The sequence below is a fragment of the Gastrolobium bilobum genome, unplaced genomic scaffold (genome assembly GCF_033153095.1).
Source record: "Gastrolobium bilobum isolate Gb01-03AN ecotype WA unplaced genomic scaffold, APGP_CSIRO_Gbil_v1 utg34787, whole genome shotgun sequence".
Taxonomy (NCBI): domain Eukaryota; kingdom Viridiplantae; phylum Streptophyta; class Magnoliopsida; order Fabales; family Fabaceae; genus Gastrolobium; species Gastrolobium bilobum.
Window position 1 is genome coordinate 116,843 of NW_026897009.1, and position 14,562 is coordinate 131,404.

Genomic DNA, 14,562 nt, shown 5'->3' on the forward strand with positions numbered 1-14,562 from the left:
TAACACAGTAAACAAGTTTTTTATTTTCTTTTAAATAAAGTGGGATAAAAAATAAAATTGACAAGGAAAAAAGAAAAGAAGAAGTGAACATAATGTTTAAAATTAGGTTTCTTAACAGATAGGCTGGAGTTAGTTTGTGTTTATGTGTTTATGTGAGTCGTAAAACAGAAAGAGGAGAGGGGGAAGAGATCGCAGGTTTTGTGTTGAGAGTGAGAGTAAGAGCGAGTGGGTCGCGTGAGCAAGATTCCTCTGAATTTTATCGGAGTTGCCTGCCCCATTCTACCAACATAAACCCTAACTCGTTATTTTTTCTATAATTTTTGTGCGTTATTTTATTTATTTATTTATCAAAAAAATAAATATTTTCATTAACCTTCATTCGATTTATTAATCTGGCGATTTATTTATCCATGCTTTGTGTTATACACTGATCAATCATCTATCTATCAGAAACCCTAATCGGAAATGGTTACGACAGCTGAGTCTTCCTCTAATCATCACTCGCCCACTAGTGCTGCCGCGGACACCACCACCGATAGCCCTAAGTTCCCGCGAAAAAACCTACCTTCTCCTTGGGCCCAGGTTGTTCGCGGTGCTGACTCTGAACCACTCCATCAATCGTCATCGTCATCATCTTCCTCATCCTCCTCCTCTTCGTCGTCATCGTCCCTTGATTCCGTTAATTCTAATGCTGCTGCTGTAGATAGCTCTGATGCTGATAAAGGGAGTAATGCTAAGAAACCCGTGTGGAAGAGGCCCTCCAATGGCGTCGCCGAGGTTGGTCCTGTAATGGGTGCTGTCTCTTGGCCACCTTTATCTGAGTCCACCAAACCTTCCCCTAAATTGGCATCTGATTCCTCTTCCACCAAGATAGCCACCGATGGATCAACCTCCATTCCTCAGGTTAGGTTTCTATGCTAGCCTTAATTCCATGTTTAGTTCATTGGGGAAAAATATTTTAATCTATTTGTTATTTCAAAATTCTGCTAATTTGACAAAAGAAAAGATTTATGGAATAATCTTTGGGGTCTTTAGGTTCATTGTTATATTGTAGTCTCTTTATTCCTGCATTTGTTCAGCATTATTAAAGAGTTATATGGGCATTTTCACCAAAAAAAAAGAGAGTTATATGGGCATATCTTCTTAAGGAAGGATCGTGTATTTACAGAAATAGTGGTGACCGGTCTGTCAGTCTTATGTGGATGTATGACCTTGCTGTTATTTTGTAGGGGCCTGTTACTTCACCACACTCCCCTCAGAAACAAGCTACTAGTAATGTGAAACCAAATCTTGCTACGAACCATGGTATGCCTAATAGACAAAGATCGATGAAGCGAGGCGGCAACAGCAATAGCAGTGGACCTGGTCCTGCACAACAAAACAGCTTCTCCAACCCTTCCCCAAATCTTCCACTTCCACTTCCACCACCACCACCCCCCTTTCCTGTGCTTCAGATCCCTCCAAGTACCATTCCCAATGGGGTACCAGGGGTCCCAGATCATTCTCCAAGAGATCCTTACAGGAATAATACATGGGATACAAGACCACCAGTTGGGGGTTTTGTGCCTCCGATGAATGAGCATCGGAGTCCCTCTCGTAGGGGTAATTTTGGATACCATCCACGCGGTGATGGTTCCTATCATAATAATTATGGGAGCAGGCGCGATCATGATCGCGGAAATTATGCAAATAATAGAGATGCTCATGTACACCAACAGAGGATGCCTCCAAGCCCAAGGGAATTAGTGAGGCCGCTGCCACCTAATCCTCCATTTATGGGGCCTCAGCCTTTGCGACCCTTTGCAAACCCTGTTGGATTTCCGGGTCAGTTTATTAATTCTATTATTCAATTGTGTTTCCACAAAACAGAACACAACTAATGCTCCGTCTCCTCCTTCTTAGAATTCTATTATTTTCCAACACTACAATTGGAACCCTTTCGGGGTATGCCGTTCTTCACCCATGGACCTCATCCTGCAATGTTCATCCCAATTGCAGAAACTCCCCTGTCCGATATGATAGTCAAACAAATTGATTATTACTTTAGGTAATTTACTTTGTTTGTTAACAAATCCTTTGTAGTTGAAATTACTATTCATTGCTGATTTGTTTTTGACAGTGATGATAATTTGGTGAGAGATGGATTTTTAAGGTCCAACATGGATGAACACGGTTGGGTTCCAATTACTTTGATTGCAAGCTTCCCTCGAGTAAGTTAATTGTGCTTGATTAAGCAATACTTGCAACATTTTCTTGGCAGAGCCTTTGGATATATCAAACTTGTGTTATAAGTTGGAAACAAAATTTGTTGCTAGAATTTATGTATATTCGTAATATTTAATGTACTTCTTGATTGTATGGTTGAGTAATTTTAGGCCGGTACTAGTCATTTGCTTGCAGTGGACTTTTTTGATAGATTGGTACCTTTGTGGATTTTGACTTTCATAACTGACCATGATGAGGCTTGTTACTTTACAAGCAGTAATAGAGGTTAAAATTGAAGGAAAAATATAACAGGATGATAGAACTGAAAAAAAGGGGATTTTATTGGCTGCTTACAAGAAAACATTCTGCTTTTCTTATGATAAATTGCCTAGTTTTTTGTTGGAATAAATTTTGCATCCATACTCTATGGTGCCCTTTAATACCTTGATGGCAACTCAGCTCTTCATCTCGCCGGCAAAGGATCCCAGCATTATTGAAGTAATCTGCTGCAGGTGGTGGGGAGAAATAAACAAATTGGATTTGTTTTATTTGTGTTTGGACTTATTTTTCATACTTTGCAGTTAATTGTTGGGTATTGCATGCTTAAATTTCAATTTTGTTGTTTGTAGCTTGATGAGTTGTGAGGTATTTGACCAGTTGTTTGTGCAAGATCTTTGTTCCTATGGAAAAAATAACTTATCATAGGTAGATGGGGTGGATAGGTATATTATAGATAGATGGATAATTCATATTTTAATCCAAATTATATTTTTGAAATATCATAGAAACACTCATTTCATTTACTGATAGAGTTGTTGTCCTTTGCCATGAAATCTCCATATGAAATATATACAATGCCATCGATATGAATAATGGAAGTGACTGGTCAGGAATGGTTATATACAACTTCCATACTTCCCTGAGCTTTAGGCATGGTATTCAAGTTTATTCTGCATCCAAATATTTTTTGAAATATCAATTATTATATATAGCTTTTTTCTCCATTTTCTGCCACAATATTGTTGTCCTTTGCTCTAAATTTCCATACCGAACATGCTTAGAGCCCTCTATATGAATGATGGAAGGAACTGGTCAGGAATGGTTATGTGCTTTACTAGGCTTTAGATATGGTGTTTAAGCGTGTTCTACATCCAAATAATTTATTATTACTATTATATTATCATTTAAGAGAAAAATTTAGAATGTGACTACAGTGGGATGAGATTTCTCTGGCTGTTTCTTTAGAATCCTAATCTGACTGAAAGCATACAAATGTGGCTGTTTCTTTTTAAAAATACTGATAGAAGTTAAAAGTTTAATTATTTTTCTTCTTTATGGCATAGATTTGATGCAGTTGAACTGAAAATGCTCCGCCTCCTCCCATCAAGACCTACAATTATCCTTACCAATATTTCATTGGCCTCATAAACAGCTTTATGCTTGAATGTAATATTATTTGTCTGTCTGTGTCCTTAAGCCAATCTCCACCTTATCCAGTTATCCTACCACCCCACAGTGCTATCCCTCTCTCTATATATATAGAAACTTTGGTGAACACGCAAGAGTTTTAACTGTTAAGATTAATCTATAGGTTGTGAAGTGATCATCGACCATTATATTGGCAATAGGTTTTCATGTACTGTCAGAAGTCAAGTCATTATTTGATGTCAGTTAAACTTTTAATAGTACAAGTATATTATTTTTGTTTTTGCTCTAAACAATATTGCTTTGCAGGTCAAAAGTTTGACAAGCAACATTGAATTGATACTGGATGCATTGAAAACTTCCACTATCGTGGAAGTGCAGGTTAAGTTCTTATTTTATTTTCTATACATATCTCCCTTCAGTTCTTTGCAATGTTAGTGACACAGTATACGAATGTTTGTGATGTATATTTCGATAGTCTGAAAGCTATTCAATTTATTATATTTCTTAACTGGTAATTTCTCTCAATCAACTCTACTACAGGGTGACAAGTTGAGGAGGTGTAATGAGTGGGTGAAGTGGCTGCCCTCTGCTAAGCTTCAGGCTGATTCTGGTTCAGTATCCCCTGGTGGATCAAGTTACAATAACCCTGCAGCTGATTTTGAAAAGATCACTTTGGACGAAGCTATGACGGATCGAGTTAATTCAGATCCTACCAAAAATGGTGATGCTACTGAAGAGTCCTTCAGTGTTTCTCAACTCCCAAATGGTGATGCTATCAATTAAAATTGAACTCCGTATATCCACCCCATAACAAAATGCTTAACCCTATCTACTATCTAGTCCTGTGTTACTCTTGATTTTAAAAGGTTGTTTTAGAGAGGATGGTAGGATAGGTTTTGGAAGTTTGATTCCCTTCTGCGGTCACGAGGTTGATTTTGGTAGCATTTTTGAGTCAAAGTAGGGAAAGAAATAAGAATTTTTCAGAATTATTATGGTCTTAAAGATAAAGAAAGAAGTTAAAGAGACATAGAAGGAATTTAGAATTTTGATTGAGTCGGATTTAATGAGTTATTGGTTTTGTATAGCTTTATATTTGCCGCGGCTGATTTATTCTATATTTTCTGGTGGGTTGTGGTGGCCCGTGTTGGGAAAGTATTTTTATCAATTTGAGCTCATTCTATGCTGCCCTAATATTTTTGCTATAGGATTGCATATTTAGGCTATAATATTGTGTGTTATGTTTGCTCTCATTAAGTAGGTGGCAGATTGTTTGATAGTTTGATGTGTGCTTTTGATCCATATTGATGGATGCTACAAAGGGAACAGTACATCATAAATGATTTTGAGTCAGAATAAATCTCTTTCTCTTCAATTGTGAAGTTGGAGAAGTAAATGTTCGTGGTGAGCGCCCAGCTCTTGAACCACCCAATCTTTGTGAAACTCCTGGATTGTGAGTCCTGCTATGAGCAGTTGTCTCCCAGAGCTCTGTTAGGTAGGATCTTTAATCAAATTTATGTCTTTTTTTATATGATTTTAGAATAGTAATATAACTTTATGATAATTAATTCTTCTAAATGTTCAAGAAATTTTTAAACCTGACATGAATTACATTTTTATTATTATAAATGTGGTAACATAAATATTTATATAATTAAACTGTAAATAGGCATTGTCTTACATTCTTTAGAATAGTTAGATAAACTTAAAAAAAAAAAAAATCTAAGAAAATATTTGTGTTTTTCTGCTGAAGATATTTCGAACTTCTGAAAAAAAAAATTTAAAAATCATTGAAAAACAGTTCAAACATATTTCTTAGATAAAATAGCCCTATTTAATTTAAATAATAATATCCTCTATATTTAATTTTTTTAATATACAATATTTTATTTTCTTATCAATTTTTCAAGTTAATCTACCGATGCAGCACTGCTCAACTCACCCACTGCCCAACTCACCACTTTGATCTCTCTACCTTTAGTCAGTATGTGCATTTGTTATAAATAATGAGTAATCACAGTGTAATTGTGAACTCATAAATCAGTTATACCTTTAGTCATGTATTTGTTATAAATAATGAGTAATCACAGTGTAATTGTGAACTCATAAATCAGTTATACGTGAACTCTTAAGACTCGTTTGTATGTATTTTTATAAATTATTTTTTTAAGGAAATTAGGGACTTCTTGTGTTTTTTTAATCATATTCAAATGAGCATTTAAATATAATTTTGAAGTTATACTTTTAAAATAAAATATAACTTCAAACATATATCTTAAATTAAAATATCAGTGTTTAAATTTAGTAATGACATATTTTAAACTCTACCACTAAATTATGTTATTATTAACCTTTTTTTTTTTTTTACTCTGTCACGGCAGCCACGCTCACCTCGACGGAAATTTTTGTATTGTTATGGGAGTACCGAATTTGATTTTTTTTTTTTTTTACTAAAAAAGGAAAAACAAATTGGAGCAATTCTTAGATAGCAAGCACTAGCTCCCGGTGCGACTTCATAAAAAGCAAAAAAAAGATAAGATCGAAGAGAATGAAACGCGCGTAGTGGTCACTATAGCGTTCCTTCTGATCCTAGAAAACGTCTGAAATCTTTATCCATGTTTTTTTTTATAATTCCTTTTAAGTCGATTTTTCCCCCCTTTTATCATGAATTTACCCACAACTATTACACCGAAAGTTTTGAGTCCATCTTGCCACCATCTTATCTGTTTTCCTTTCGTGAAGTTTTTCCGTATGCATACTTGTTTATAAAATAATGAGTGATCCTACAATTATTATGTCCTATTTAGTTACTTTTATATCGACCACAAATGTGCTGGGAAATAAATCTAGATCGATATTAAAAATAATATCGCAAGATTTATTCCAATGTAACAGAAATATCATTTGGTTATTTCTTTTATTAAAATATAGTAGAAATCAACAACATAAAAATATAAATAAAATCACGAGCAAATAATTTAGCGTGATTCACTCAAAATTAGGCCATATCCATAGGAGAGAGATTAAAATCCATTGTGAGAAAATACAAAGTATATAGTATTCGGATTATCCCAAACACGAACTTTGTATACTGTATCGTCTAGGTGGAGTTAGATATTGATATCCTCCAAGAGTCAGGGCACATCTGCCTCTCTTTAAGAATTTTGGGAGGGATTATAGATCGATATTAAAAACAATATCGCAAGATTTATTCTTATGCAGTGGAAACATCACTTGGTTATTTCTTTTATTAAAATATAGTAAGAACCGACAACATTAAAATATAAATAAAATCACAAGCATACAATTTAACGTGATTGACCCAAAATCAAGCTAAGTCCATAGGAGAGAGATTAAAATTCATTATAAAAAATTCCAGAGTATAAAATATATTACACTCGAATTATCCCAAACCCAAAAACTCTATATACAGTCTCTAAGTGAGGTTAGATATCGGTATTCCACCACCACCAAAGTCATGATAGATCCCCAATCTTTTTGAGAATTTTTGAGAGGAATTATGGATTGTCTATCAATAATTAAATGTTTATTAAAATTAATTTTAAAAATAATAATATTAAAGGAATTATTTTTAAAATAATTAAATCATATTTATAATCAATCTCTTTTTTTGTATTTATACTTCAATTTCATTACTCCGCTGTGATGTAAGGTGATAATGTGACGTGAAACTTCATGTTGCACACCAAGCATAATTCATAAACTTTATATGTGATTCATCATTGGGATTTGCATTCATCATGCAACATGACTAAAATTTTTTTCTACACACGTAATATTTTGTGAAATTCGCATTTTTTGAAGCAAAAAAAAAAAATTATGGCACGGAAAACGAATTTCTATACCATAACACAATCACTTTTCTTACAACATAACTTTTATAAAATTCTTCATTATTATGTAGAAATAATTATACACAAATCGTTCAATAAAAAGTAATATGAGAGCTAAATATAGAAAAAAATGTAAAAAAATTATGGAGGACAGACACAATTGACGGGCGAATGGGTGACATATATACGTGGTAAAAACACTACCAAAATTATGTGTGGATGGAATAAATTTTTAGTACAACATAGCATTGAATTCAGTGTATTTATCAATTTATTTTATGATAAATGAACAAAAAATATTATATTATTTAAAAAATAGATTATATGATTTTTTTTATCCACATGTGAATCAATAAATACACTAAATCTTCTATGCATACGATACACTGAAAATTTATTAGCGTGGATTATCTCACCGAAAGAGGGGGGAAAATGTATTGGTTTAATTGTGGCAGACCTCCTTCTCTGCACAAAAGTGGCCATATTGGTCGTGACCAAAAGAGCGAAAAAAAAAACTAAAGTCTAGTATGACCTGCAGAGACAAATTCTGGCTTCACAGAGAGAAAATGACGGCTTCATCACATGGTAATTGCTGGAGCCAAGACACAAACTTACCCTCACCGTATGCTTCTTCCTTAGCTCCTGAAACCCCATCCAAAGACACAAAATCCATCCAAAAAGAAGTTTTGAACCAGATAAAAGTTGATTCTCTTCGTAATTGCTCCATGGAAATGGACATGGACGCAACCCTGTTTTCCACCACCATCACTGCTTCACGAGTTTCTATGTCTACCTTACCTATTAGAATCTCAAAAGAAGACACAAATATTAAGATTTTGATTTAATAATATTTGAGAATTGTTATAGATACCCATTTAGGCTTAGCATGATTGGGCCCAGTATCACTAAACCCATAGTCTAGAATCTTCTAGAGGCACCCATGGGTTAGAGGCTCACTACTTGGATATCGCTTTTTTCCTGCATTGTTGCCTCTGTAAACTTGGGCAGCATGTCTTGTCTTAGACCAAGACATGGCTTGATGAAACATTTCATGGGACTTACCAACTCACTCTCTCATGTTAAAGAGGACTCTCCTTTCTAAATACCCCTTCACACATGGAGGAGATCTTCTTCTCCACTTTCTACTATGTTGTTACTTTGTACCTCTGCAGATCCATCTTGGCCATACACATAGGGGTGTGCATGGGTCAGGTCGGGTCAGGTTTTTGTGCCGACTCGACCCAACTTGATTTTTATAAGTCAGGTATTTCGACCCGATCCGGTTTAATTTGATCCAAGTCAGGTCTGACTTGGTTTGAATTTTTTTCAACTAGTTCAAAACCGAGTCGGGTTTGACCTGACTTGATTTCTGAAGTGGGTCTGACTTGATTTCTGAAGTGGGTCAAATCTGACCTAACTCATTTTTGACTTGGTTTCAAAACATATTTTTAATTTAATTTTTTTTTATAGTTATTGATTTATTTTTTAAACTCATGTAATTTAATTATTTATTTGTTTTAAAATATATAAATTATATAATAAATTTGATATTTGTTGAATAAATAAGGAATGTAATTTTAAGCCGGCTGCACATGTGAAGCTAAATTAGTGAAAATTAATGAAAAGTAAAGGATGAGAGAACGCTCTTCTCATCTTAAGAATGATATATTATAAAATTACATAATGTCTACTGATAGAAAATTCATAAATTCAAACCCAAATTATACAATTATTATTAGGGAAAGATCAAATAGTTTAAGGCAACTCTTGGCTAATATGTTTGTACATATATAATTTTAGTTATCAACTACAAAGAAAATATAAAATGTATAGGAATTAGATTGATAAACAACGACATATTATATAGGTAGAATGGTTGTATAGAAATTTTTCATTAACGTAATAACTGTAATTCCACACATAATGATTCAAATAAAAATTGGGCAAAGAAGTAGTTGCTAATTTGCTGAGCTCAATCGACAGCGAGCCTTCAAGATTATTATGCGAGACATTTATGAAAATTCTCAGTTACCATGCACATAAATTTTACCTTAAAAGCTACGATGTAAAAGCCATTAAAATAAAATAAAAAATGAAGGAATAGAGAGAAAGGAAATCTACTGCTTGTTATGAAATAAAGGAGGCGATGTTGGAAGGATCAGAGAGTTAAATCCATAGTCAATAACCAAGACCATTATAGCAAAACATGGCATCAATAAGATATTCAGGTATATCATACCATATGGGTTTAAATTAATCAAGAAGCTCGGGATTGAGCACAAGAAAAGTCGAGAAGCACATGAGAGATCCTCTTTGGTGGAGTGCAAGAATGTGACAGAGAGAAGAGAGAATCATAATTGTGATTTTTTTTCACATAATGGGTGTGGGTCAAGTTTTGGGTCAATGAGTCATTATTAAAACAAGTCAGGTCTAAAACTGACTCAAATAAAAGTGGGTCAGTAATTAAACTCAGTTCAAAAAAATGGGTATGTATGAGTCAGGTCAAAGTAGGACAGGGCAAGTGAACCAGTTTTTTTGCATACCCCTACATACACACACCCACCTTATGCACACCATAGGAAGCTTCACTAGTGTTTTGATCTCCATTATAAACATCTCTGATCTCTTATATCAACATATTTCGGCTTTTTGACCCTTTTATCCTTTATTAAATAAAAAATAACCACTTTGTCCCTGTTTCAAAACTATATCTCAATTTGTCTCTCTTTAATCGATTACAAAAAAAACTTAATCGATTATGTATCCTTTTTAATCGATTAAATATCGATGACCTCAATCTGCTTTCGACAATGCCATCAAACTCACATGTCAGAGTCTGTCTATATCACACTCTTCTTCTTAAACCCATTTTATTTCTTCTATATATATATATATAAAGGGACAGGTTATATTTACAAACTTTTTTGTTTACAAACTCTTACAAACTACACTATGTAGGACCGGTCCTACATTAATCACACAGTGTACGACCGGTCCTACATTAGTGTAATTGCAAAAAAAAGTTTGTAAACGGATCATGTCCCATTCCTTTGTTTTAAATCCCAAAATTGTTCGCATCGCAGTTCTTGCAGTTGCATCTGGCGATGAAGACGCGCTCCGATGCAAGGTCGTGGCTCTGATCAAAGATGACCGCATCGACGATACACTATCCGCCATTCAATCTTCTCGGACGTCGCATGATGATTTTCATTTCCTTAAGGTTCATGAATATCGATTTTTCTTTTTGGCTGAAAAACGTTAAGACGGTGTATTTTTTTTGTTAATTGAAGTTTAGATTATCCTTGGTTAGAAGAGACCATCAATCTTACTAAGCATTTATAGTAGGTTTACATATCCCTTACCATAGGTTGCCCTAGAATTGAACCCCTGTTCTGGCTTTGCAGAACAATTTGCCACTTCTGTTTCAAGTACATGTGTGAGTATTATTATTCAAAGGATTTTCCTTGTTTTTAGGTGAATTCTAGAATTATCTACCTTATTATCATGCTTCCTGCTGGGTCAATCTAATTTGAAGAAACAAGTTGTGGAACTATTCTGGTTGCAAGAAAGGTTGATTTTTTGGATACCGGATGGAAAAGGCAAGAAGCATCTTAGGAACTGGGAAATAAGGATTTAAGACAACACTTAATCGATTAAATTTTTTTTGACACTTAATCGATTAAGTCTTCCTTTTAATTGATTAAAGAAGGGCACATTGAGGTATAGTTTTTGAACAGGGATAAAATAGTTATTTTTTATTTAATAAAGGTTAAAAAGATCAAAAAGCCAACATATTTCATTCTCAACGAGACACATGTAATAGGTAAGATAGAATCTATCCCCAAATTTACTTACTTTAATATTGACCACAGATGGTCCATAATCGGCGACAGATTGATTCACCGTATAAACAGAGATAGTTGACCGTTTATAAAATAAGTAGTCTGCATTATTAATGGTTCATCACTTTTTTTTTTTTTTGGTAAATGGTTCATCACTTCAATTATGTAAGCGATTATTATTCCTTACTTTATTTTTATATTTATTTTAAATTTTATAATTATTATGTAATATATTAAATAATGCAAAGTAAGAAAAAAATTTATTAATTCGCAATCACTTAAAATCTTATGCGCAGCTTAAAGGATTGTTTATTAAAATTAAGTTTAAAAATAATAATATTAAAGGAATTGTTTTTAAAATTATTAAATCGTATTTAGAAATAATGTTTTAGAAATAAATTGAGAAAATGTTAATATATTTTGGGTGATGTAATAAATTTACTTTTAAAAAATTTATGATACACTTAAAATTAATTTTAGTAATTTAAAAAAATTAAAGATCTTACTTCTCTCAGGTTTAATTATACCCACCTTATAATTAACGTTTTACACATAACTTCACCTTTAAATAATTTTATTATTTATCTATCAAAAAATTATTTTTTATTATTTAATTATATTTAATGATAATGTGACGTGAAACTTCAAGTTGTGCACCAAGCATAATTCATAAATTTTATATGTGATAATCTGATTCGTTATTATGTATAAATAATTACACACAAATCATGCATTAAAAAGTTATATGAATGCTAAATATAGTAAAAATATAAAAAATTGAAGAGGGGTGAGTGGGTGACAGATATAAGTGGTAAAAACACTGTACCAAATTTACCAAAAACAAAAAACACTGTACCAAAAGAATGTGTTGATGGTCTCGCCAAAAGAGGAAAATAAATGTCTTGGTTTAATTGTGGTGGACCTCCTTCTCTGCACCAAAAGTGGCCATACCGGTCGTGACCAAAGAGAGTGAAAAAAAAGAAGCAGCAGCTAAAGTGTGGTGTGACCTGTAGAGACAAATTCTGGCTTCACAGAGAGAAAATGATGGCTTCATCACAGACAAACTTACCCTCACCGTGTCCTTCTTCCTTAGCTCCTAAAACCCCATCCAAAGACACAAAATCCATTGAAGAAGAAGTTTGGAACCATATAAAACTTGATTCTCTTTGTAATCGCTCCATGGACATGGACGCCACCCTATCTTCCACCACCAACACCGCTTGTGCCTCAAGCAACATGATTCTTCACGAGTTTTTGGCTGGATCCCTCAACAAAGACTCATCTACAACCGTATCCACTGCCTGCAATCCTATATTGGTGGCTGATTCTACTTTGCAAACTCAACCAACTTTGCCCAACTTCAGTTCTAGACCTGTCTTTCAGAACCATAGTACTCATAACTCCTCTCTTTCTTCCTTTACAACACGCTCCTCCTGTAGCAAGAAAAGGGTTCGCCAAGATATCTATGTCGACCCCTCTGATCAACGATATAAGCGCATGATGAAGAATCGAGAATCTGCTGTTCGGTCCAAAGCGAGAAAAAAGGTAACTCTCTGGATCTTATTAATGGTGAAATGAAAACTGGTTTTTTTGTTTCTTCTTTTCATTAACTCCCCAGAAATCATTTTTTGCAGGCTTATAAAAATGCGTTGGAAATTAAACATGGCCGTTTAACGGAAGAGAATTCTCGTCTGAGAAAACAAGTGGAAGAGGTCAGCTACTTCTATTTCGTTTCTAATTTTTTTACTTTTTATTTTTTTGTTTGGGTAGGAGAGACAAGGGGTGGGGGTTAAAAGAGATTTGTGTAGTAACATATCTTAATCATCTTAATTAAGTCACTTAAGTAAAAGAAATATTTTGCTGAAGGCTATATTTATAAAAAAAATTCATTTATAAACTCTTACAATTAAATTTAAATTATTAATTTTCGTTAATTTAACTGTTAAAATTTATTAAAATTTAATAATTAATTATATGATTTAATAAATTATAATCAATTAAATTAATAAAAATCAACGATTAAAATTTAGTTATAAAAATTTATAAATATAATCTATCTTCTGTCCAAAAGAAGAAAGGTAAAGGTCAACTAAAAGGAAGTTTATCCTGTTTGTTTCTGTGACAATTTCCATGTTGTGAACTGATCTGGAATTAATTAAAGAAAGCATTTCTTAATCCTTCTTCAGTATGAAATAAAACGTGAAGAGTTTCAGCGGCTTTAATATTTTGTTAATATTTCTTTTGTTACAGTTGCAGCTCTGCTTGTCGTCCTCTGCTAAGCCTCCCAAAATGGGCACTCTGTATAGAACCTCAACATGTCCATTTTAAGAATTAAGGTGTCAGCACTTGCTCGTATGCTTTCAAGTTCGAACGTTTGAGAATAAGAGATTGAGGGGTTGTAAAGGGGTGTAACAAAGTGAGTTTTGGTACTCTGCAAGATATCTCCTTCAAGGGTCTCTTGCAAACTGAGATCGTTGCAAGCACGTTGCTTTTTTTTACCTGTTTGTCAGGGTTGTTCCTATTCATAATCTTTTTTTAAGTTGGAGTAAATTGGAAGCTACAGTGTAACGGTATTCTCCGAGTATTAATATATAACTGGTATATATTTTCATGGATTAATCAATTATTACCTGATATATTAGTGCAATATGTTAGGAATACAACAATTTAAATAAAAAATATTCTTTTTTCCAAAGTTTCCTATTGTGAAATAAGTTAATTCAAACACGATTTTAATTATTTGTATCGCAATATCATGTCAGCTAATTTGAACCACATACGTTTTATTTAGATAATTGAGTAGGACTGAGTCAAATTATATGCAATGACAGAATAAAATTACTAGTAAGAGGCCGTTTGTTATGAGATATTTTTAGGATTCTCGGAAAATTAAGAGTGGTAATTATATTTATTCATGTTTGGTACAAATTTTTTAAATTTTTTTTGAAAATCTAATTTTTTCGAGATTTTATTTTATGTGTAACTTCTTTTAAAAATACCATTCAGGAATATCATTTAGGGGATGATATTCTAGGATTTTTATAATAAAAAAATTTAATACAACTAAACACAACATTAAAAAAATTAATGCAGTATTTTCAAAAATATTTTAATCTACCGAACACCTTTTTGGTAAAATTTTCAAAAAATTCATATTTTTTGGAAATCATAATTCTCGGGTAAAAAAAATTTCCTCTATCAAACGCTCTCTAATAGAATTCTCATTTTATTTTATT

General features: G+C 33.1%; 2 protein-coding genes across 3 annotated transcripts; both read left to right on the forward strand.

The window, feature by feature from the left end:
* The first annotated feature begins 144 nt into the window (after window positions 1-144).
* LOC133303388 (la-related protein 1C-like) lies at window positions 145-5,106 on the forward strand. 2 transcript variants are annotated; one of them, XM_061503298.1, is made up of 7 exons: window positions 145-322; window positions 451-903; window positions 1,230-1,824; window positions 1,903-2,047; window positions 2,120-2,210; window positions 3,940-4,011; window positions 4,174-5,106. In XM_061503298.1, exons 2-7 carry the CDS (start codon window positions 466-468, stop codon window positions 4,414-4,416), a joined length of 1,584 nt encoding a protein of 527 aa, XP_061359282.1. In that variant the 5' UTR covers window positions 145-322; window positions 451-465; the 3' UTR covers window positions 4,417-5,106. The 2 variants fall into 2 exon arrangements, with proteins under 2 accessions (XP_061359282.1, XP_061359281.1); XM_061503297.1 differs by having other exon boundaries at window positions 145-903.
* A 6,948-nt stretch (window positions 5,107-12,054) lies between these two features.
* On the forward strand, window positions 12,055-13,962 carry LOC133303400 (protein FD-like). The gene is made up of 3 exons (XM_061503311.1): window positions 12,055-12,871; window positions 12,961-13,038; window positions 13,577-13,962. Exons 1-3 carry the CDS (start codon window positions 12,368-12,370, stop codon window positions 13,652-13,654), a joined length of 660 nt encoding a protein of 219 aa, XP_061359295.1. The 5' UTR covers window positions 12,055-12,367; the 3' UTR covers window positions 13,655-13,962.
* Window positions 13,963-14,562: the final 600 nt, after the last annotated feature.